This window comes from Dromaius novaehollandiae, chromosome 19 (assembly GCF_036370855.1).
Source record: "Dromaius novaehollandiae isolate bDroNov1 chromosome 19, bDroNov1.hap1, whole genome shotgun sequence".
Classification (NCBI taxonomy): domain Eukaryota; kingdom Metazoa; phylum Chordata; class Aves; order Casuariiformes; family Dromaiidae; genus Dromaius; species Dromaius novaehollandiae.
The window spans coordinates 8104892-8129840 of NC_088116.1; the positions used below are offsets into that span (position 1 = coordinate 8104892).

At 50.8% G+C, this 24949-nt stretch overlaps 1 protein-coding gene across 5 annotated transcripts in view; it reads left to right on the top strand.

The window, feature by feature from the left end:
- Positions 1–24949, top strand: part of DTX2 (deltex E3 ubiquitin ligase 2) — a 46570-nt gene that overhangs the window by 15602 nt on the left and 6019 nt on the right. For 3 of the 5 annotated variants that reach the window (XM_064523380.1, XM_064523379.1, XM_026107262.2), the window contains 2 exons: positions 9185–9243; positions 17215–17346. In XM_064523380.1, the coding sequence (XP_064379450.1) occupies positions 9185–9243; positions 17215–17346 (191 nt within the window). The remainder of the gene's footprint in view (positions 1–9184; positions 9244–17214; positions 17347–24949) is intronic. The other 2 variants (XM_064523381.1, XM_064523382.1) reach the window with 1 other exon arrangement.

The window sequence follows — 24949 nt, forward strand, 5'->3', positions numbered from 1 at the left end:
GGTGGGAAGAGATGATAAAAACAAAGAGCAAAATGCTGCAGCAGTTGCCCTGCAAGCCTCTGTCTGTAACTGATAAGGGGCTGGGTATGTTGTGCACTGCTGATGGGGAAAGAGCTGTCGTGAAAGGTGGGAGAACGGGAGAGCAGCATTCAAAAATAGCTGGCACAGGCGCTCCCTCTCTCAACCCAGAGCGCCCACGGCCTGGAAGGTGCTAACTGGAGGAAAGGGACAGCCACAAGGAGGTCTGTAGGCGTAACGTCTTACTAGCCCAGCCAGAGTGGCTGGGGAGAAGACTGTCTTGGCACCCATCACTGCAGTGCCCGGTCAGGTGCTGAGTTGTCCTCTGAGCTCTTGGGGCAACGGGCAGCTCTTGGCAGGCCTGGTCAAATTCTGCACAGAAGAGCTCTGGCAGGTGAGTGCTGGTGCATCTTGTGGTGGGTGAATGTGACAACCCTCGGCTGCTGACCCCGGTTCCTGTGGTTGGGTATATCCACCCTCAGAGCAGTGCTGGTGAAAGGGAGCCTCTGCTTCCCCCTCAGCTGCTCTGGTTCAGCCTCGTCTCCGAGTGCTGCTGAAGGTGGCTTTTGTGGCAGGAGCATCTGTTCCCCTCCACAGCTGCCAGCCTGGGGATGGCAGCGAAGAGCAGGCCTCCGATTGTGCCCTCTTGGAGCACTGGGACCGCTGCCTTGCTGCAAGCTGTGTTGTACATGGACAAGTAATGCCACGGCTGGTTGAGGTCTGATTTGTAATCCTTTCTGCAGCTCAGCTGTTTGTGGTCTGGATAAGGTGGTGAGTGGCATCTTTGCAGTAATCCCTGGCTAAGTCAGCCCTTCTAGGGGACATGGAGGGATACAGCTAAATCTTTGCAGAACGTGCAACACAGGGAGGGTGGCTGGGGCTCTTTGGGACCTTGGAGGGGAGTGGGAGAGTCTTGCCAGGCTTATGTGAGAGTAGACACCCTCTGAGCAGACTCTACACCCCGAGTCATGATCGGAGTGCCTTAGCTGGGCTCTCCTGGCTGTTGGCCATCTGTCACCACTGCAACACGAGGGTGCCCTGAGCAGGGTGCGTTGCCGGTTGTTGCTGTGGTGAGTGTGAAATGATCCCTCGATAGGACCCAGGCCCGGTCCAGACAGGGGGAACGCTGCTGCTTTCCTTCGTTGGGTGCGCGCCTGGCTACCGAGTCGGTCCGAGAGGCGATCTTGCAGGCAGGATGTCGCTAACCGCCATGTTTGTCTGTGTAACTCCCTTCCCGTTCTTTAATGCTGACAGTTTCCACTGGACGTAGCTGTGGAAACCTCTGTTATCCATGTAGTCCCATGTGGATGGACGTGGATTCCAGGTCCAGGCGGTGGTCTTGCAGCCATCCCAGAGGGTGCACCAGGACAAGGCAGGCAGGCAGCAGTGGGGAACCAACTCAGACTGATTCCAGAGAAGAGAATCCTTTGGGATTACTTTTCCTAGGAGTTTCTGCCTCCTCCCTGGCTCACAGGCAGACAAATCCACACCGGGGCGATGGCGGCAATCTCTGGCTTCCAGTGGAGTACAGTATGTGAAAGGGACTTTTTCAACACCAGCTGACAGCTCAGGATGGCTTTTCCTCTTTCTTCCCCTGTGCCAGATTTGAGTCGGAAATGCCGCTGAGCTGGTGTAATTGCTCTTGTCTGGGGTTACGTTCTCGGGCTTGTGAAATCCATATTCCAGCAGCAAACGCTGTCATTGCTGCAGATTAGAGGTAACCTGAGTGCTGAGCTCTGACAGTGTGCTTCATTTAATTCCTAAGCCCAGAAGATTCCTAGGTTACTTTTTCCACCAGGTTCCCCATCGTTCCCCCTTGGCTCCGCTTTGCTCCACGGAGCAGCTAGTTCGAGTCTTCTCCCTCATTGCTCAGTGAGTAGCGAGGCCTTCGTGGCTGTGAAGACGAGGAACTAATCCTGCAAAGGGTTACGTGCAGCTGGGCTGATTCTGCTTAGCCGTGACGCGCAGTGCTGTGCTGGTCCGCGGCCCTGTGTTTTGGCCTTGCAGTGGCAGCTCTGCTGCGCTATCGCGGCAAAGCCACCCAGGCCCGCGCTGTAACTGCGCAGCAAGCGAGAGGCGGTTGTGTGACCTCCAGGGCGCACAGGATGGGCCTGGAAGCGGCTGTCTCCCTACCAGCGCCTGCAGCTGCTGCTCACCGGCCAGCTAACGGCCTTCCTGTTTTGAAAGGGAGGAAGGAGAAAAGATGGATAAATCACACAGCTTGGAAAGACGCTTGGCTGCGAGCGGCTTCTCGGCAGGGAGGGGCGGTGAGGCTGCCAGCGGGCTCGGGAGGGAGCTGCGAGGGACCCCGCTCAGCCGTGTTCGAGCAGGGACCGCACAGCTGCTTCCCCTCCTCGGCCGTGGCCGCGGCTCCAGGGCACCGTGGCGGGCACAGAGCTGCGCGTGCTGCGGGGAGGGGCGCAGCGGCCTTGCGGTTCCTCCGGTCGCTAATCAGGGTTGTGCTGTGCTGACCCTGCCGCGCTTGGCTGCAGAGCGCACGGGGCGGGTTGCTTGCTCTCACAAGGCTGCTTATCTTCACAAAGCTCTCGGGGATGTCCCAGCTCTGAGCCTTCTCCCTCTCTGAAGTGGAGCTGTAATCTGCAAAGGGGCTCGAAAGCTGTTGCGGAGGGACTTAAGGGCAGCACAGCTGTATACACCCTTTTGGGTTTTTTTCCTCCAGTTAAAAATGGCAGCACTGAAGAAAGCAGTCTTCATCCTGCAGGGCTGAGAAGAAAGTGCATTTCCTCCTGGAAAGCTGCCTCGCTCGCTGTGCAGTTGTGGCAGTTAGCTGTTTCTAGCTCGCAGGCAGCGATGGCCCTCGGCGGGGGTGTTGGCAGCACAGGCACGTCACGTCTAAGCCTTGGTGGCGCTGGCAGCGATGCAGCGCGCTTCTGGCATGCCGCGGGGACGGAGGGCCGGCTCCGGGTGCGAGCGGGGGGAGTTCAAGCCCTCCAAATCGCATGTTTAATTTCCCCGTGCTCCCAAGAGGGTTGAAGTCGCTCGGAAAGCCCAGAGAAGAGCGTTGTGCAGTTCAGTACAGGGAGCAAGCCAAGGCTTAAATAGACATCAGTATTCTTGCTTGTGCCGCTGGCTTACTAAATGAACGTGGGCAAGCTGTTTCACTTCTCGGTGCCTTTAGTTTCCTCCCGTGTGTTAAACACAGTTAATGAGTCTGGTCTCCCTCACAGCCTGCACAGAAATCCGCAGGTGGAGCGTGTCCTGGCAGGGGCTGTGTCCTTATTACCAGCGCTGTTAAGTGGATTTGTAAAATAAAAGTCGGCACCTTCCCGTGCGGAGTTCCCCGGGCTCCCAGCCATCTCCAAATCCCTGTTGCCTCTCTGTTGGCCCCTCTGAGCTTGTGAGAGCCTTAGGTGCCTCTCCGGGGCATGCCTGCAATACAGCTCACAGCTCTGGGGAGATTTTCTTTAAAGAAGTGTATGGGGTCTTGGGGCTGTGAGGAAGCCTACAGAGTGTGGTGTTCCCAAGGAATGGGTCTGGTAGTGGGACCCCAGATCTCCCAGTGGGAGTGACTCGTGCTCAGCACTTTGCAGGATCAGGTGGTGCGATCTAGGTGCCAGCACCTGGACAGGATGGTTTGCCTTCTCTCTCCTTTTCTTTTGCATCTGTCAGCTTTTTTGCCCATAGCCACAACAACAAGCTCCTCAGATCACTGCAGAGGGGGTCTATACAGTCCCTGGGTCGCCATGATGCTGATCCTTGCTGAGCCCATGGGAAGCTACTGTGACATGTCTTTCACCCTTTGCTCGTAGCTAAGCTGGCGTGGCTCCATGCGGCGCAGCACGCCGGTGCTCCTGCGCGCTCCACGCATGTATCACCGTGCCCAAGCGGGAGCAGGCGACTGCCCCTCTCGGCACCGGGAGTGAAACCAAAGGATCTGTGTGGCTGTGCGCAGTGCCCCAAGAGGTCCCTCTTTAGTCTAGTTTTTGGTATCCCCTTTAGAAGAAAGGGAGGGGAAAAACTGCTGTATTTGAGGTTCTGAGAGACTGCACGGACCGGAAAGTGTTTTCACAGCTGTGCCTACAGGGCTGGGGGCTGAGCTTTTCGTTTTGTGATGAGGATGTGCAAGTTCAAAAGCAGGTCAGCTGTAGCTGTGTTAATGCTGATGGATCAGTGTGCAGGACTGCCAAGGAAGCCTAATACCATCTCCAAAAACTGATGGGTGGAAAGGGGCTGGATTATCATCGCACACTCCGCTTTCCCTGAGCAGGTGGTCAGGCCTCAGCGTTGCAGTTAGGCTTGGTGCTCTTGTGAGGCAGGGCTGGGTATAGCCCTGAGCTGGGAGGAGGAGTGCTGGCTGCTTGCCCAGAGGGCTGCAGTTAGGCTGTGATGCAGGAACATGCAACTTGCTGGCCTGTGCCCAGGGAGAAAGTCCCCTACTGTCTTCTCCCCGTAGGTCTGTATCTACGGCAGGCATTAGCGTAGAGTTCCCTGGCGTGCCACACGCTCCCTGCATGCTCTTGGGGATGTCGCTGTCTTCCTCCACGTTCAGCCCCCCACGCTAGTGGCTGCACCGGTAGCTGCAAGGAGCCTGCAAGGGCTGTATCGGGCAGAGGGTGTGAGTTGTCACAGATGGCCGTTTCTGCTCCATTAGGACACACGTGCTCACGAAGCTTAGGTGATGTTCAGTTCGGATCTGGCCACCTGGCGTTTAAAGGAGCAGCAGATGCCTCGCTTCCCCTCTGGTCTTGTACTTCCCTGTCTCACCAATATTACAGTATCTTGAAATTCTGGAGAAGCAAATGGTTTTGTCACGCTGAAATATCGGTCTTCGGCGTCTGCCCACTGTAGCAGATTGCTGCACTTTCTTTATGGGCACTGGTGATGGCAAATGTTATCAGGATTTTCTTGCTGGGTCTTTGAGGAAAGTGTCTTATTTCGTGTTCCTTTCTTCTCAGCCTGATTTTTCCCTATTGCGCTCCCTCAGCTCCTGTGTGGTGGGAAGAGTAGGAACTGCAGTGAATGGCAGGGCTGAATTAGACTGGGGAGGAATCCCAGGCAAACACGCAGGGATTTCAGGCATTGACTTTCAGGTGTTGCAAGCACAGCCTGAACATTTGGTTAAGAGTTGAAGGCACTGACTAGATAGAAAGCTCATTTGTGATGAGTGAAGCCGAAATCCCCTTCAGCAGGGAAGAAGAGATGGGCAGCAAAGGCAGCACGAGCAGGTGCTTCAGTGGATTCCTCTCATCTCTCCGCACTGCAGTGCTCGCTCTTGTATTGCAGTTCTCCAAACTTCCCCTCACCTGAGTCCTCAAAGTCCTGTCTGGATCAAGTTTTCTCAAAGATGAGCCTCACTTGAGTAAATCAACAGCACCTCAGCCCACCTTGCTCCAGGACCAACCCTGCTCTCCTCCAAGAAGCCAGTGCTGATATGACAATACGTGAGTGGCTTGAGTCCTCCTGCCTGTTGGGAGCCTGAGTCTAGGCTGATGGACCACATACAGACTGTTCGTGCTGCTGCCTAGCCTGCTCAGAGGCAAGGCACAGCATGTCTTACCCCGTGATAGCAATATCCTTCCTCATCACCTCCCCCATCTTCCCCCAAAAAACCCTTCAGATTTAGGGTAAGTTCTGCGTAGCATTTCTGCACCTTTTTTGGCATGGCAATACTTCCTCCCACACACTGTGGCTTCAAATCTATGCTGGCAGTGTTGTGGCAAGGGTACCGCAAAGCAGCATGAATTTCCCTTGATTTCATCAGCCTTATGTCTGGGATTTCTACAGATGTGAAAGAATGTGTGTGGCAGCCTTGAGAATTCATTCACACGATATCAAGCGGATAGGTTAGCACATCCTACGATGTTGTTAGCTGAGATGCTGTTAACTGAGCGTGTGTGCATTTGTAGCCCATGCCAAATGTGAAATAAAAAGTATTTGGTTCCGCCATCATCAGATCAGTTGGCTTAAAGCCTCCCAGCAGTCAAAGCTGACACACTTTGCATTTACCATACACCAGGAGTGCATCTGATCAGTGACTGTTTTCTGGCTGATGGAAGGTAATTTATCTGCAGTGCATTTGCAGCTTCCAAAACTTGATTGCTTGCAAATGCATCAATTGCTTATTCATTTCCATCTGTAAATCTCAAGGGCTCTTCTCATTTTGTAAAAGCTCTAGCTGCTCAATGGCTCCGACTTGAACCTTGCAGTGAAGGAAAGAGTACTGAAGTATTTCTCACCTGTCTTCTCAAACCATTGCTACTTGTGATCCCCTTCCCAGAGCACCTGTGGGTTTGTCTTGCCTTCTTCAGCCTCTGGCGTAGAGTGCCCAGAAGTCCAGCCCTTCTCCGCATCTTTATGTTTAAAGGAAGTGTCTGAGTGATAGCTCTCACTGGTGAGGTTTTGCTGCTGCTTTGCAGGTGGGAGAACAGGGCTCTTACCAGTTCAAATATGGCTACATCAGCTGCAGGAGGACCTCAAGAGCAGTGCTGTGTGTCTGCCTTGGTGGCAAAGGTGGAACACATGAAACGTTCACAGAAGAGGTGAAAGGCACTGTTCCAGGCTATGGGGACACCGCAGGCGATTCCAAAGAGAGAGATGATCAGTCCTGCTTGGGGAAGGTGAAGGAGGAAATCCAAGCCAGGAAGATTTAGGATAGATGCAGGACACTGAGTAGCAGGACTAAAATATTGTCAGAAACTAATTAGGGAAATTGTGGCACTCCTTGTGTTAGACATGTTCAAGAACAGATTAGACGAAGAGTTGCTGGTGGCAGTCTGTGTGCATTTGTGTCTGTCTCAAAGCAAGGAGGTGGACTGAGTGATGTCTGGAGCTTCATTTCTACAGTTCTCTGCCACACATCTTTTCTTTTTTCTCCAAAAATACGAGTTGGAAGAACCCCCCTATTGCCCATCCACTTTCTTCACAAAGCTGAAGGTTCAGCTTTGTGTTCTGCCATGTTTTTACTTTCCACAGGAAAGGGGAAATGAAAGCGCCCAGCGTGGCTGCTGCTCTCACAGTGTGCTGAAGCGAGTTCTTCAGCATCAGTCACACGCAGGGGTCACAGCCTGGGGGCAGAGGAGTGGAGGGGGGCTTCCCAGGCCCCCCATTCTCTCCTGTGCTGCCTTCTTGTGGGAGAAGATGGGGAGAAATACAGGGTGGAGTTTTTTGGTGGGTGAGAGGGGGGTGCGTCACCTCACTGATTTTGGGGAGTAGGTCTCCCAACTTCCTTTCCAGTTGCTGGTCCTCAGATTCCGTCTGTGTCTGCAGCTGGAGAGGGTGCAGTCCTGCTATTAGCTGTCATCCAAAGAGGACCACAGGCAGGAGCAGAATGAAGCAAAAGGAAAGATAGTGATAGGGAAGGAGGAAAGAAATACCTAAGAAAGCTGTGATGAAGAGGCTAAATTAGGAAAGAAGGATGTCATACAGAAGAGTCACACCATCTGATTCAAAGCCCTCTGAAATTGAGGAGAGAATTTCCACTGTATTCAGTGAGGCTTGAATTGGACTGTGGCGAGAACAATCTATTGCGTCATTTGAAAACATTGCAAAATTAGGTACAGCAGAGGGGAAAACACAGTCTTTGAAACAGGCGGACTGCAATCTGGAGAACTTTTTAAGGGTCTGGAAGAGCTCTCCTCACTTGTCCGGGTTGTCAGCACAGTGCCAAGCCCTGGGTCCTGCCCAGGGATATCTTCAGGGAGCTCAACGCTTCTGTGAGAACCTCTGTCAAGCTGTGGCAGGTAGGAGAGGAGGGAGGTGGGGATGCTTTCCTGTTGTGAGGGTGGAGGACAGGTGCGTGTTCCTCCCCAATCTCTTCAGCTCTGCTTGTTGTTAAGGAAAAGCAGACAAAGATTCAGGCAAGGCTGAAGAGCGGGACCTCTGTCGGTGATGCTGTTCTGGACACAGTGGCTGCTTTTGCACCGCGTGTAGTGAGAAGCAGGTTCCCTCTGGATAGTGAATGTTATTTGGGGCACTAGACTATCATCATCTGCTCTGTTAATTCCCAGGAAGTTGGCTAGGTTTGATGTAATTTTGGATGTCTTTGGGAGTCCTTTGAGCCCTGCTGTCTGAATGTACTATGTAATTATGGGCGCTGGTGTGCGTGAGCCCGCATTGCGACAGGTGTATGCACCACCCAAGACACCGTCTGTGGATGGCTTCTCCATGCCAGCATGTTAGACTTTAAATGCTTCTGCTCTGCTCATGTGGATCCAGCTTGCTTTCTCCTTTAGTGACTTTCACGCTGCTGCTTACGCTTTTCCTTCCTAATTCCTGCTGTCAGCCACACGTGTCCCTGTCTGCCCACGTATCCCCAACTAACTTGAGATGTGGTTACCAGCCCCGGGAAACACTCCCAAAGGAAGTAGGTTGAGAGCCTGAAAGGGAATGTTTGGTGTCCAAATCCTCTTGATTTCCAAGGGAAGGTGGGTGCCAAACTCTTAAGACTCCCTCAACATTTCCTCTCCTGTTGCCACATCTTGCAGTAACCCAGTGGATGCGCAGTGGGAGTCAAGACTTGGTTCTCTTTAACCCAAGGCTGCAGTTGCACGTGCTTCAGCAATTTGCATGGCTTTGCTGTGCCTTGGTTTCCCCATCTGAAAGGGGAGGGGAAGGGTAATGCTTGCCTCCTTTGCTGTGTACAGCTGCAACATTTTATACGCCGGGAAGGTTTAAGATCTGTCTGCTGCATCCCAGCAGTCCCTGGCTGCACACTCGTGCTGTGGATCTGCAGGCCTAGCAGTCTGTGCAGCATGAGTGGGTGCTCTCAGGAGGCTCTGTGTCAGAGCAGCCAGAGCGAGGGGGTGACAACAGGGTCCGCTGGCAGGCCCAGACAAGGGGAGGTGATGAGCGAGGTCCTGGCTCCATCCAGGGAGTCAGGTCAGGAGCAGCAGGAGACAGGACTGGAGACAAGCTACCTACGACACAGGTCTGAGGTCCACCCGGGAGGCAGGGCTGGAGACAGGTACACCTACAACACAGCTTAGGCAAGGACTGGGCTCCTTAAATATAGCTGCTGGAACAGTGGGCAAAAGATGTGTGCGTGGCGGTCCCAGATCCTGGGTGAGGCTGCTCTGGGTAATTAAAGCCTGTTATGATACTCGGGGCCCTGACGCTGTGGAGGGAACGTCATGTGAATTCTCTATCTCTTGTCTGGTGATTGATCTGTGCTATTGAACTTGTCCTTTTTTTTTTTTTTCCTCTCCAGCACCCCAAACCTGCCGGTCAAGATGCCCAAACCCAGCAAAGTGAACCAGGCCTTGGCAGGTAATGATTCCTTTCTGCTTTATCTGCTTTGTCCCTAGGGTTATGCAATTAAATGTTTTCCTTCTCTGTGGTCTGTACTTTCTTTTTTTAGTTTTCAGAAAGAGTCTGAAATGTCTCTGAGGATAGAAAGGTTTTAGGCCCAAAGACTGTTCATAAAGGCAGAGAGAGAGCGTATTTGGGAGAGAATGGGACGGTCAGACCTTGGCAATCGTTTCTTTCAGCTGTGCTAGTTTTGAGGCTTTGTGCTCCTGTCCCACTTTGGGTGAGGGTTTGATGCTGGTCAGTACCTGAGGCTGAAGGCCAATACTTTTCTAATGCAGGCACGGGGAGAACAGGACGTGGTCTGGTGTGTAGTCAGTCTGTCTTAACAGGAGAGAGAAGCAGATGGAGCTTGCTGAATGGGTCTCTTGAGCACACTTCTGAACCTGCAGTCTGTGGTTTAGAGATGGGTCACAAGACATCAGAAGCTGGCTCTGAAAATGAGTGGGTTTATTTTGGGTTTCCATCTTCTCCTGTACGTGTGGGTGAGCAAGTAGCACAGGGGAGCACACAGATCAGGCTAAATGTTAGCTGTTCACTCACTACTTTTGTTTAGTCAAGGAGGAAAGCTACACTGCAAGATGGTGTGTGCAATTTTTTAATGTGATTTTATTCTGCAAGCTGAGGTGGTCCTTTAGACAGAAAAATGGTTGTGGCACACTGTCTTAGGAAAAGGAAGAGCCAGAAGTTGAACCAGATGTTCTTTCCTGTAGCAGCAGAAATACAAGTTTCTTGTTATCATCAAAACCTGTGAATGTGATCCTAAATATGCCTAAGGAGAGGGTCTAGGAAAGATGAAAGTGCCAGTTTTCAATGTTCGTTTTCAGATTAGATTTGCCCGTTAAACATGAAATGGCATTGCCTTGAAAATGACAATTTGCACTTGCAGCTTTCAGTGAAAGCATTTCTAGTTTGAGTGCCGAAAACTGTCAGGTGTTTGATCTGTTTTGATCCAGCTAGCTCCAAACGTGGGGGACTCTGGTCTGGGTGGTGCCTTAGGAGCCGCATGTTCTGCTGATAGCAGGTGTCTTCTCCATACCAAGACTGACTGTGCACTTGAAATCATATCGTGATGCAGTACCCCAATGGTAGATGCATGAAAAAGATCTGGCATACAGTATTTTCTGTGGTTTTCTGTGCCCACTTTGGACACAACAGAGTATCTATTAATCATCTCCTTTCTCTGTCTTTTGTCTGTGCATGGTCTATTAGATTGTTAGCTCCCTGAACACTGTGGACTTTGCTTCTGAGCTTATAGAGGCATGTTATTAATCTTTGAAAAAATGTTTACCACCTTATTCCAGGAAAGACTATTGTGTTTTGTCTCCTTCTGAGCGTAGGGCTTTATCCTTCCTAAGAATGGTCCACCCGTGTTGATGATCCAGTTGTCCAATGTTAGTATCACCCTGAAAATTGTGCCTTGCATGCCTCTAAAGCAAACTGGGCACTACATAAAGACTAATCCTGGATGTTCTCTAACAGGTCCAGATGATCTGATCGCCTGGTTAGCAAATCAGTCTAAAAGGCTTTGTGGAAATGAGATGTCATGTCAGGCTCAGACCTGGTATAGGTGGATGGCCTGAGCAGAGTTCTCCTTGCTTAAAAAGCTCTGAATTTGGTCCCCTGGCTAATAGCAGTGACTGTATGATTAATTAGTTAATCTCATAGAGGTAAATACAGCCAAGAACTGAAGAGCCCTGCTCTATCCAGCCTGGATGCATGTTGTTAACTGTGATCATGCTCTGTATGTGCAAGTCATTGGAAAAGGAGAATATGCATGGTCTGTTTTTTCCTCGCATGCTACATTTGGATGTAAAAGGCTGCAGGAGCCCTTACTAGAATTAGACATTTACCACCATTTAATAAAATAACATGCAAAGGTTATGTTTGCAATCATTTTTTCTGTTGTTGGAGGCTGGGGGTGCAGCAGAGAGAGAATAATTATTAGTTTTAATAACCTGTAGCTCTCTGTGAGGCAGCTAGCGAGAAGCACGCTGAGCTGCAGTGGAGTTCAGGGGTGCGTGTGCTGGGATGAGTGTGGTCAGTGCACGGGCACCCCCAAGGCTAGCATCTCCTTCCGCTCTGAATCTTCCTAGGATATGGCTTTGATCAGTGCTGCGCTGCCTTCTGCCAACTGTGGCAGACCTCAGAGGTGCAAGGGAGGAGAAAAGTCTGGATGTGAGTCTGTCTGTTAAAGTAGAAGCAGACGAAAGATCTGGACAAGCTAATTAGCAAGTGAGAGGAAAATAAATGTCTGGGAACGTTTCTGGTAAAAAGCAACAGCGAAGTTCTGGTAACAAGGCCAAATTTTATTGGAACTCTAATTGGCTGGGCCTTCAGGGACATCTCCTCCCCCTCTTGCTCTGCTCTGTTTCTAGGACCTCTTCTGGGAAGTGTTATTTTGTTCATATTTAAAATCCTGCAGATGGTCTTTGATTTACTTATTCTTCAGATCATTCCATAACACACAGCCTGGGCCCCTGCTGTTTCTCAGTCCCCATGGCGTGACCGTTTTCTTTGGGGTGTTAGTGGTGATGGGGGAAAGGCTGGGGACCCAAAGGCCTCTGCGATAACTGTGGGGAAAGGGGTGTTCTTGTGCTCTCACATGTGAGCTGTGGTTTTGCAGGGTCTGGCTCACAACATGCATTGCTCTGCTATCTTCTCTTGGCTGGCATCTGGCCCTTTTGGGATGGCTAAAACGCATGTGTATCTTACCTATCTCTAACTATCTTTGGCTAGCTAAAAGCTAGACGTCTAACTTAGTGGTCGTGTATGCTGCCTCCCCAGTCAATAAAGAGAAATCAGCCTCTTCGAGCAGTAAAGCACTGTCAACCCACAGCCCGTAGGTGCTTCTGCTGATCATCAGAAATGCTTTCTCAATCATAGAGGGAGCACAGTCACCAAAGATGAGCTAGATGACCCCCAGCCTTGCTGCTGCACTGAAGTTCTGCAGGATTCTGCCTCGCTTTGTCGCTCCAAAAAAAAAAAAAAAAAAAAAATCTAGAAAGCTGTGTCCAAAAGTGACACAGCCTTTGGTCTCCATCCTGATGACACAGCCTTTGGTCTCCATCCTGAGGTGCTTCTCAGCAGCTTTGATTCGAGTTTGAAGTAGGGAAAAGTGAAATCCCTGAATCTTGTGCGTTGTCTCTGGAAAGGCTGCAGATGCCCCTGTTGGAAACAAACGGAGCTTTCGATGGATAAACAGGTGATCCTGCTGCTCTGAATGAGGAGATGGCTTTCATTTATGTGGTGAGGGTCTGGGGATCTCTTTGAGTGAGAAATTTGTAACGTTGTCAACCCCATGTGTTCTCAAAACACAGCTTGGTATCCCAGAAATCATGAAGCTGACTTTAAAACCCTGGTTTATGCAACAGAGAAAGTTTTTTCCTTTTTACTATATTAACACTTCGGGGTGCATGGTGCATGGGGAAACTTGTCTTTTAAGCTTTTTTTTTTCTTTTTTCGTTCAACATTTGGTTAGTATGGTGAAATGCCAGCATAGAGGCCTAAGCAGGCTGTTGAACCATGGTGTTGGTGCTTAAGGATTAGGTGGACTAACATCTGTTGGGACTGATGTAGTTTATCTGGCATGCCTGGGGGCTGGGCGGTGGACTAGGTTGGTCATTTGAAGTACCTTCTAATATTATGTTTTAAGGTGAGGGCTGAAAATTAGGGTTTGTTTTGTTTTTTAATGAAGCCAAGTGTTTCTCATTCATGTGATTCCTAGAGCTGGGACATTTTGAAACACACCAAACTTAATGATTTTGCTGATGGATATAATCGTACAAATTAGCAGTGCTTCACTCTGTCTCCAAGATCTCATGTTATTTGATGGCAAGGTCTGGCATTTCCCCAGGTTGTGTCATTTCCCCTCTGCCCGCTTAAGTCCAAGACTGGAACCAAACACGTACCAATCTGTGCAAATACAGATCAGCAGCCAGAACCAGTGACCAGAGGGGCACGTTAGACTGGATGCATGAGCAAGTGGTTGGCTGACGCTCATCACGTTATGTAAGTGTGTTTTCCCTGTGCTCAACTCTGGCACATTACAGGATATTGCGAAAGTGCCCTATTTACACGGCAGGCTGAGAAAAGCTGAGGGATGTCGTCATAGTGGCAGTAAAAATAATTTTAGCCCCAAGGAGTTGGTGACGTTGTACTTCTGGCCAGATAGATGCTTTGAGCAAGAGAAGAGAGGCAGTTTTCTTTGTGTGTGTTTATTGCACGCATTCATAGAAATGTATCTGATGGCAAAGCACGCTTCGCAAGGCTTGTTGTATTTTTCCTCCTTCAGTCCTTGCAGGGAAGAAACCCAGTGATCAATGGAAAGCTCAGTAATATTTTTCAAACTCCTAGAGGTGGGCTAGTGAGCAGCAGTAAGTCTTGCAATAATGCAAGGGCATCCAAAGTGGTCTTGGTCTGTGCAAGCTTTCATCTTGTTGCAGCTGGGCCTCATGTCTTCAAGTGAGAATTATCCGAGTCCAGGGCCAAATTCAGTCCGTTCATTATGTGTCTCCCCAAAGGCAGCAGAAGGTAGAAGTGGAAAATGACCTTTACCTGGCCAGTGTAAGATTGTCACTGGGAGAACACCTGGTGCCGGATAATCCTCCTGGACTCGCATATGGCCTGTGTTTTATGTCTTTGTGGAAGCGTAGATGTGTTTGCAGCTCACGAAATGAAAGAGATAAAGTTCCCAGAATAAATGTGCATTTTCTTTGTGATGACTCATGATACTAGCCAGTAATTTTGGATATGTTATTCAAGGTATCAGCAGGGATATGTTAAAGGGTAACTGAACTAAGTTGAGGTTCTGTGGCTCATGTTTTCACTTGATCTAATTTTGAAGGAAACATTTTTGTCCTCTGACTTTAGGAATCTGTGAATTCAGATGTTCAGCTTCTGCTTCTGTGGGTTGTTTTTTTTGTTTTGTTTTGTTTTTTTTTATTTTTTAATGGGCTCTGCATGCTACCTTAGCAAGATTGTATTGATGACTTCAACAGAGAGCATTAATTTTGCATTTGCCTATCTCAGATGTGCAGTAGGTGGTAATAATCTCTGTTAGCCTTTGGACTTGCTCTTCAAATGTCAAGTCTTAGCAATCAATGTCATCACATTGCTCAGAAGCAGAGGTTCTGGAGACGATTTTACCACTCCCGTTTCTGCACCCTAGCTGAAGAATTGCATTTTGTAACCTTTGTGGGTCAGATTCTAATAGCCTGAGATATTCTGTCTTTGCTGTGAAGAGATCCAGCATCTTGCCTGTTTTTCCAAGAACACTGTTTTTTAGGGCTTTTGAATCAGCTGCTCTTCTGGTAATACCTCTGTTTGTCCTTTAACCAGCTAAAAGTGGAAAGTAACTGCCTGGTGTGCATGCAGGTGATAGCTTTGGTGCTGTAGCTGAGCTTCAGATGTTCTGCTTCATTCATTCCCTCAGAAAGCAAGTAGATTTTGTTATGAGTACTGAAGGACTTCTGGCTTGGTTTGGGGTAGAGAGCACACAACGGTCTTGTGGTCTTTAGTTCAAGACTTAAAGGAAGTTATTTTGATTGTGAAATTCCTGGATCTGATTTTCAGTTAGAGCCATGCTAGCTTATACCAACTTCAGAAGCTGTGCTTGGCTCTACCTGCTGAGAGCGTATTGCTATGCCATTAGTAGGCTTAGGGTTACTAATTTAACGTTCACATGCTTTACAGATCCTCTTCTTTCCCTGCAGCTCCTGGGGACAAAGGAGAGGGGCTACACGTTAGATCCAGATCAACAAAGGTGGTACCTGATGGGGATGATCTGAGCCTTCCTGATTTGGTGCTACCTATTCCTCTTTGGAAGTTCATGGTATCACACGCAGAAACTCTTCCAAGGTCCGGAGCATGAGCTTCTGGTGCCAGACTTGGCAGGAGCTGCAGAGGGGAGAGTTTCTTTGTGCTGACCTGCAGACCTGAGAATCAGTGGACAAGGGTGGAAACAGCCTAGGCAACTATGTCTGGGCTGGTGCTCACACTTTGCACCTATTTTCTGTGCCTCTGTAACATATCTGCTGAAGTCATCTTCCTATCCTCATTCTTTTTTCATTTTTTCCATCATTTTTGACACAACTACATTTTGCCAAGTTTCTATGATGCCTGTTGCCTTGGTGTCAGTCAGAAGAGCTGTTTACAGTGCTGGAAGGGGCTAGCTTAGCCTTTTGCTGTCTGGTATTATTTTCCAAAGAGGGAGGTGCATGTTTAGTTGTTAAATGATGCGTTGGGCAGCCTGATCTGCTGGCAGAACCAGCTCTGTCGGAGGTTCTTGGGTAACCTTGGGCAAATTACTTCATCTGTCTGTGCCCCTTTCCTCATGTTGTGAAATCCTTTCTCCACAGCTTGGTGTCTGTCTGTAAGTCTTTTCATGTCCTTAGATGAAAAAGCTTTAGTAAAAGCTTCTGACTGTGGATAAAGAAAGGACTCAAACAGCTACTGGAATATTTATTGTACTTGGCCTTTGGGAAATAGGTGCAAAATGCAGTCAGGATGGTATAGGAAGAGTTCTGACAGGGGGGCATTTTACAGGGACTTTGCAGAAGGGATGTTCAGTTACAACACGTGGGCTTTTAACTAGCTGCATATTTCAGGCAGAAAATACTCTTACCGCTTGCACACAAAGCTGGTTGATGTTTCCCATAATAACTTGATTTTCAGTCATTTTTGCCTTGCATGGGCAAGGTACCTCATTTTATCCTGAAAGAGCATGTTTGCTTTTATATCTTCCTTTCCTAACCCAGCCGAATATAGCCTTGAAAAATAAAATCTTTAAAAATCTCAGCTTTGGTCATAAACTTCTGTGCTGGGATCTGGGGATGGTGGCAAAATTTTCTTTAGTATAAGGATGTGGTTTTGCATGGGCTGCTGTAAGAGGTAGCTTTTGAGGAAATGCTGGCTTTTCGGTCGTCTGCTGTCGGTTTGCATTCGTGAGCATTTTTTAGTGCTGGTGGTAGCTGTGGCAGGCAGGAATTTGCTTCCTGGGAAAGCTAGGGCAGGTGTTTTTTTGAATAAAGCAATATGTTACCTTAGAAATGTTATGACTTGTAACTGGCCTGGGTTTCGTGGGCAAACATCATATTAGATCGGCATGATCAGTCCTGTAGCTGTGCCAATTTTACCTTCAGGGAATTGCTGTCCTTTTTAATGATTCATTAGTTTTAACAAAGTGCATCCAATGAATGCAGCTGCTCTTGTTGGCTGGGATGGGGGAGGGTAAGAAGTCACAGACTTGAATTGCAACTGGGGGCGCTGGGAGAAAACTGAGTGCCAAGGAAGAGATTGCGCGGGGGGAGAAGGGAGCTGCCATCGCAGATCAAACAGGCCTCATTTGGCAGGGGTTTAAATGGAGCAGCTACAGTCCACGATCAGCCCAGGACCGCAGCAGAATTTAAAGACAGTAAAGCCACATTCGGCGCTAGCATGGGGATTAATTCAGTGCGACGCCTTTGAAACACTTAGCTTTATGGGGGAGCAGCTGAGCAGGGCTGTTAAGAGGTTACAGTCAATGCACTGATCTTCCAGGCCCTGAGGGTGTGTGCTGCTTGCAGGGCTCCTGCCAACTCCAAGAATTTGCACCATAACAGACCTAAAATGCCCAAGGAGCCATAAAGCCAAGGCAAAGGGAAGGGTCCTGTTCGAACACCAGCTCAGAGGGTCATGGGTGAGACTCGTGCCCATATTTCCCTGCTTTAATTTGCTGTCTGAGCTCCTCCCTCTGAAGGCCTCTGGATCGCGTCTTTGTGCTGACTCCAACCCGACTGCCTCTCGGATGTTTTATGTTCTCTGAATCAAGGGCTTGGGTTTTGTTTTGTTTTATCTTTTTAATTTTCTTTGAAAGATTAATTTTTTTTTTTTTTTAATGAATGTGTTTCCCCATTGTTTCCTTCCTGCATGTTGATCTCGTATCCGCTGTAGGCATGACGGCTATTCTGATGTCAGCCGCTGGACTCCCCGTGCACCTCACCTGTGTGCCGCAAGCTGCCAGCACCCATAAAGCCACTAAAAAACACAGCTCAGTTAAGGAGGGGAGGAAAGTGTCCAAGAAAGGTAGTTCCTGCTCAAACTCTGATATTTGCTTCCATCTCCTTCTCTTTATCTCTCTGCACTTGTTCTGCCTCCCTCCTTTCCTCTTGTCTCTCCCTCTACCCTCTTGGCTCTTCTGATTTGACTGATGATGTTCATCCCATCAGGAGGAGAAGCAGGGCGCTGCTCCTCTGGTCTGCATGGTCTCTGACAGGCTGTAAAATAAGATGATAAAATAGACCCTACCCTGTGGAAGTTCTGCTCGTTTCCATCAGTCATTAAGGCTGGAGCAACCCAGCAGTTCTCTATGCATGTCAGAGGCCTCTGCAGTCTCCCCTATGGTCCCTCTACACCCTCTTGGGGAGCCCTGGAGATCCATGTACCAGGACCTTCTCTGACTCATTTGTGGGGCAAGTCTGGGAGCTGAGGGACCCTCACGGAGAGCATTTATCCATGTGTTCATTCAAGAGAAGGACTGCTCGTGAGCCATGCTTGTCATGCTTGAGCCATGGGATGAGAAGGATCTTTCAGATGACCAGACCCCTGAGTATTTAAGGCTTTCAAGGTCAAATTATATTGCATTTATTTTCTGTGCTCTGTCTAGGGTGGAAGGTGGTGAAGTGGAGCCCTCTCTGGTAAACATGCTGTGGCAGGAGGGCTGGGAAGGGCCGTGCTACCCCAGCTCTCTTGCCAAGCCGAGCCATCTCCAGAGCAGGGCCTTCGTTCCCCCTCTTGTCGCTGGCGTTCTGCACCCTCGGCCTTGTGGAGCCTGGGGGCTCCCGATTTGGAGCACCCAGCAGAGCCTGGGTCCCGTTCGTGTGTGTTGGCCCTGCCCTGGGGCTCTGCTAGGCTGTACGTGGATCCAGCCTGGTGTCGCTCTGTGTTGCTTGTGAGCCCAGGCACAGGTGCCCTGGGATGCTTAACTTTGGCCACCAAACCTAAGAGGCTTCTCCTTCAGTTAAGAGAAGGGGGGACTGTTGGCTCCAGATTTCTACCCGAGGGAGGCATTCAGCGTGGAGATAATTGTATTTAAGAGAAAGAGGGAAGAGGCATGTGCTGTCTCAGGGAGCATGTTGGCGCCAGTATCTCTCTCCTTGGAGTCTGTGCATGCAGTGAGGAGCAGTATGGGTCAAGGCTTGACAGGGAAGTGAGGTCAGAACCTGTTTGAAGGAGGCAAGAAGGAGAATTGAAGGAAAATAGAAAGTAAATGTGGAGGGAAGTATCCTGGGGAATGCTTTGTGCAAGGAATTGGGGGGAGGAGATGATGGCAAGAACGAGAGAGAGCGCGCGCAAATGTGGAGTAGGATGTGTGAGAGAGGAGGAGGAGAAAAGCAAAAGCAGGGGGCGGCAGGAGAAGCAGCAAAGAACAGGAGGAGCAAAGGAAAATGTGAGGTGAAGCAGAAAAACCGAGTGGAGGTGGGTGGCAGAGGGGGGCTGAATGAGGAACTCACTGCGCAGAGCCAGCTGGCAAGGTGGCAGCTAAAACCTGTTCCTGGTATTTAACTCTCCTGGTGCAGGCGGTATCGATACAGCCCTCTGCAGCAACAGCTCCTGCTGCAGGGTGTTCCTGGCTGCGTAAGAGGGACAGGGCTGTGCAGCAGCAATGCCCTGTAAGCTCGCAGTGCAGAAATAGAGCTGCAGAGCGTCCAGGGCCTCCCACAGAGGCACTTAAACATGTCTGTTGCCATTAGCGCAGCTCCGATGGCTCGCCGCAGAGGTGGGTATCGGTGGTGTCCTACCAGGGAATAGAGCCTGGCCGCAGACTCGCAAGGGACGCGGACAGCCTGGCCTCGTAGGTGCTGCTTGTGGTGAGGCTGAGCTATGGAAAGGCAGAGAGCAGAGCCTGAGAAACCAACCAGGGGCAGGATCTGCAATGGGTGTCAGTCTCCTACTGCCAGTTTGTTTAATGAACGTAGTAGCCCCCTTTACTGCAAGGTGTGGCCATAACCATGCAGCCTTGGTCCCCTGAAGTCCCTCCTGCCCCGCAGTGCGCTTGGCTGTCAGCTGCTTTGCAGCGGTGTCCGTCTCGGTACAGCACTGAGCGCAGAAGGGCTCCGCGCTGCTCCAGGCCTCCAGCACCACCCAGGCTCGGGGGGTTAGGGCGTAAGCGTCTGGGTGGTTTGCAAGTGTGTGGTGGTGTTAGGAGAATACGTGTTGGGACTGTCAAACGGGATGGGGAGAGCAGCCCGCACAGGGTGAGATGAGTGAATGGAGGCGGCCGGTGGGTGAAAAGGACGGGGCAGGAGGTGGGCACATGGGAGTAAGATACCTGATCAGATATCTGCTGAGTGAGTGCGTTTGGGGGGAGCAGAGGGGTCTTTATACTCATGACAGATGTCACACATCCAGTCTGCCAGCCCAGGACCCCCTCTCTGCTGCAAGATGCATGTCCTTCGGTGCTTGGCACAGCACCCGGGAGGGAGCACACGCTTGTTGCCAGCGCGGGCTGTTTAGCTGCACCCCAGGCAAAGGCTGGGTTTGCTGAGGCAGGGGCTGCCGAGCACTGCCTTCCTGCAGCCCCGCGGCCGCGCCAGCCTCGGGGAACCGCAGCCCGCGCGTCGCGGCGGGGGCGTCTGGGCAGCGTGGGAGCTGGCTCAGCCCCAGCACGGCGCGGGGCTCGCTGTGCCAGTCTGGAGAGCTGGGCCCTGCGTGGCTGCCAGCTCTCTGTCACAGCTCACCAATGCCATCTACTGGGGCGAGAAAGCCTCAGGCCTGAGGAGCACAGAGGGGACACTGGGACAAGGGACGAGTGTCTGTGACGGGGGCACCAAAGAGCTGCTTTCCCTATCTTGCAAAGCAGGATTTGCCCCAGCCATCCTAGTCAGGATATGCTGTAGTGGAGATGTGTTGTTGGCTCTGCTGTTTCCAGCACTGACCCGTGAGAAGGAGGTGCCTTTCTTTGTCTTAAATTGGTTAAAATCCACCCACTTATTTGAGAAAGATTGCCAGTCCTGCAGAGTACTGAGCGTACAACTCCCTAGATGAAGAGGGAGCTTAATACCTCCTAGAAACAGGCTCTGCTTGTACAACACCCCTCCTGGCTTAGGAACACTGTTCTGCAATGGAAGTAATGAGCCTGGCTTTGATCAGGCTGTTCTTTTTCCCTTTACAGACCCTGTAGCTATAAGGGGCAGAGAGGGGCCTGTTTCATGCTCTAAATTTCCACGTCATATGCCCTTCTCTCTTTCCTCTCTCATACCCCTCCAGATTTTTCCAGCAAGCGCTCCAGCAAGAGTTGTGCATCCAGCTGCAAGCGCGTCGGTGTGCTGAGCACAAGCAGCTGGTGCTGGAGCAGGCGGTGGTAGGTGCAGCCTGCCCCTGCCAGGCCCCTTCTTGCTCCCTGGGGGTTCCCTTCTGCAGCTGCAAACCGCAGCTCTTCCTGTCGGGTACGGGCCGTAGCCGGAGCAGACAGTGGCATGGGCACGTTTGCCCCAGTTGGCACCTTTCTGTCCTGCCTTTGCTGTGGCACCCCCCGCCCAAGCCTAGCCGTCAGACCTGCTGCGGCAGAGTCCGGCAGGGCCGACACGGGCGGGACTGTGGTGCAGCCCTGTGGCAGTCCCCACGGGCAGTTCCTACAGCACTGTATGTTTCGAGTACATGGAATATTTTAAGGATGAACCTGTGTCTGCACATTGGTTTGGCTGCATGGTGGTTGAGGCAGGGTCGATGGAACTGCAGCCAGTTCTGCGAATAGCTGGATTATGTTAAACAAAGACGCTAATTAGTCAGGACCTGTTAATGTTGTTGCCGTTCTGGCAGGGATGTGTCTGGGGCAGATGAATCCTGTGCTGTAGATGCTGCAGCTCTCCGTCTCGGGGAACCCGCGGTGCTGGCGCGTGGCCCGGCGGCGCGTCTGCCCTCGTGATCAGCGAGCGCTGCGTTCCCGCGGCTCGGCAGGGCTCTGCGCTTCCTCAGGCTGCTACAACTGCTGCTCTAACCCAACGCTTGGGCTGTGCTGTGCAGTCAGCCCAGGCTGAGACTGCGTTAGGCTTCCTGAAGGCGAGCGGGTCGTCCAGCTCTCTCCTAACAGTGCTGCGAAGAAGTGGAGCCGGCAGCAGCAGAGCTTCCCAGCTTTCCCAGGGGGCTCCAGGAGGAGTGAGGGGAGAACGTGTCTTTTTGGGGCCAGCGCGCCCCTCGTTATCCGTTTGCCTGATGGGATCACCATGCACTGTTGCCCTGGCGTGGCAGTTTCTCTGCAGGTCCTCTCTGGGGAGGACTGTCGCGTGCAGAGCACAGCAGTGACAAAGGGAGAGGAAATGAGCACACGTGTCCTTTCCTGCCAGGCACGACCGCAGCTGCCCAGGCAGCGGGAGTAATCCCAGCTGATTCTTTCAGATTGCTCCCTGTGCGTCCGGTCCACCCGTGGCTTGTGCTGCTTTGGTTGCCTGCAGACCATGCTGGTGCCTTCAGGGAGCGGGGGACTGGGGAGTCCGTCGGAGAATAGGGAAGCTCACTGTTCCAGTGTGGGACCACCTCTGTAAAGGAGACAGGCAGTAGTAACAGAGCAGCTCTGCATCACAAGCAGAGCAGCCTGATCGCTTGGCTATTCTGCTGAACTGCTAAATACGAAGAAACTTGTCTCTAATGCTAAGCTTCCCCTCACCCTCCTGGTCTTCGGGCAATCCTATTGGGAACTGAGACCAGTAGGTCCAGCCCTGCCAAGTCCAGGGAACGGAGGGCAGAGATGATGAGAGTTAGGTGACTATCCATAGCATTAGCTGGAAACAACCTATGTCTGGGCTATGTAGGGTATCAAAAGAAGAGTCTGCTGTTAACCATATGGATCACTTTGGGATGCAGAAGGAGGTATGTTGCTGCTGCAAGCATTTGGTTGCTGAGCATGGATTCAAAACACATCTGTTAAATGATACCCATGGAAAGCCCTTGCTTCAGCAAGCAGTTTATTACCTACAGGGAGGAAGGAGAAGCATTAAGAAAAATCATTATCCCTCTCTTTGTAAATGAAAGAATGGTAAACATTCCTTTGCATCCCAGATAAATCAATAGCACAACATTAGGCCAGCTGGTGATGAACAGCATCGGTCGATTCTGCTATTGCATTTTCAATCCACTATTGAATCCTGATAATATAGGTACTGAACAGGCTTTGATCCTGAGGGATCAATAAAACAAAGCAAATTTGGAAGCAAATACTTTTATAGAGCAAATGGTCCAATAAGGGAGAAATTCATGTGCTGAACTATGTGTGGCTCATGCTCTGCTAGGTGCTGTGACTGCACAGGCCTGGTTCTGGGTCCCCTGTGCATCGCTGGGAATTGACTGCCAGGTGTGTTAGTCTGCCTAGGGGAGAGTCTCTCTGAGGCAAGGCTGTGTGGGCTCAGCCACCCATGCTGAAACCAAGTCCTCAATGTCAAAAGGCTTTCTTGGGACCAGACATTCAAGCACTTGCAGCTGGGGACAGATTTTCTAAAAGCATCTGGGCTCCCTAGCTCTTTCTCTAGACAACCTTGGTGGAACTAGATGCATCAGAGCATTATCACAGCAAAGTGATAGTAACACGGCATTTCTTATGCCTGAATCAGAGATGCCACCATGTAAACCCATCAGGTGTGGGTTTCCTGGGGTAGACCGAGGGTTACATCCTCCTCTTCTGCCCATCTGGTTGCCCCCAGCTTCATGCTAATCCCGGTTGGTGAGATGGTGTAACACCATTTGCTTTGCCCAGAATCCCTGCTGTACCCCTGCAAACTCTGCAAGAACGTTGTCGTCACTCTTACCCAACTCTGCCCCGGGATTTTTGCTGCGTCTTTGTGACCTCAGTTGAATGAGCATGGTCAGTTCTTGGGCAAGACATTTCTCTGTTTCTCTGGGCTGCTACAGAGGAAGGAAAGACAACAGGGAGAGGTCTGCACAGCAGTGGCTGCAGGGAAGGAAAGTCCACCACTGTCCTGATCAGAGTGAATTTCTTTAAAGCCACTCAAATTTGTTCTGCAGATGGGAACAGGTGATCTGGGGTGTTCTGCCAAGTAGTGGGCTGGTGTCTGTGTGCTGCTGTAACACACGCTGTCTGCTGGCTTTCCTCGTTGTCTTCAGTCACTTCATCCACGCGTCTTTTTGGCATTGCCTTCTGCAGCCCTTAGCCAGAGGAGACAAAAAGGAAGATCATTTCAAAAGGAGACACTTGGAAAAAACAGTCAGAAGGAGAAGGACTTGCCAGTCAGTCTGGCAGGCAGCGTGGGATCCTGAGGAATGGGAACATCGTGGTCACTGTGACTGGGTTTTCATGGAAGCAGGTGGAGGTACAGTGGGTAACATCTAACCCTGCTCGCACAGTGCTCTTCAGTAGAGTGCTCAGAACCTGCAAAGCAGAGGGAGCTGAAGCCCCCATCTTCCTTGTGATGGTGAAGGACTCTTCCAGTTACAGACTAGAGCCTGGTTCCAGCTGCTACATTTGAAAGTGCCACCCCTGTGTTTCCCAGCCACTAGCCTGGAGCAGGGTCATCCCAGAGCACTGCTCAGCTGGGAGAGCTGCAGGCACAGTAAGCACCAACTGTGCTCTGATGATGAGCTGAGATGGCTCAGACTGACCCCATCCCCTTGTGACTCATTCCCAGCTACCACTTCTTCACACGTTGCCTGTGAGCAAGGTCCCAGCAGAGGGGATTTCTGGATCCATTGCTCTCCTTTGGAAAAGGCAAGGCAGGAAGAGGTTTTCCTTGCGAGGCCTGGTGATTAGGCCTTGAAGCAGCTCCTTGCATTGCTGAGCTCTTAGCCTGAGAGCCGGAAGGCTGGGGCTTGCCCAGCCTCTTGGCTCATTTTCCCCACCCTTCTTGTGGCAGCTCATGTAAATACACTCCCAAGGGATTTTGGCATGCTGTGAGGTGGAAAACACCTATTTCTAGGTTCCTGTGTTTGGCTTATTATTAATGCTTATTTTATTCTATTACCTCCTTCCTGGCTCAGGGTCTCTGGAGGGCCGGACGAGTGATCCTCGGAGGCCTGCTCTGCCTGAAATGTCAGGCATCGCTCCTCCTGCCCAGTGCTGGCAGCCAGCACCAGGCTGTTCCCTCAGGGATTCCAGTGAGGAGCCTGGAAGGGGGCTTTCTTTTCATCTCCCGGCTTTGTTTTCTTGCTCTGTTCACTCAGAGTCGTACCTTGCTCCCTCTCCCATTGCCAGAAGCCTAGTGTTTCGGGACAGCCAGGAATCCCCTTCTGAAAACATCTCTTCTTAATGACTGTACCTTAATTTAGGAGAGTTGGACTCCCAGTTCATCAGTCTTCCATAGTTGAGTGATTTTCCACCCGCAGTAGCTTTCTGCCTCCCTTGCTTGTATTGCTCTGAAGTTAACTTGTTCCCAATGAAAATGTATATAACTCTGATTGCATGTCACCAGCTGTCTCTATCGTGAGGCCTTGTGCTGTCCTCCAGGATGTCCCCAGCGTGCTAGCCACGTGCCAAGCTGGCCGTTCAGGGAACAGGAATCTCCTACTTGATACAGGAGCTGAGCAAGAGACCTGAGCCATCCAGGTCTTTGCCTGTTTAATGGCAGAGCATCACCTGTGACACGTGAACTGTCCTCCCCTTCTGCTTCACCATGTTTGCCTCTACCGTGAAAAGTAACTACCCAGAAAATGGCACCCACCGCTTCCTCCTGGTGACAGCAAC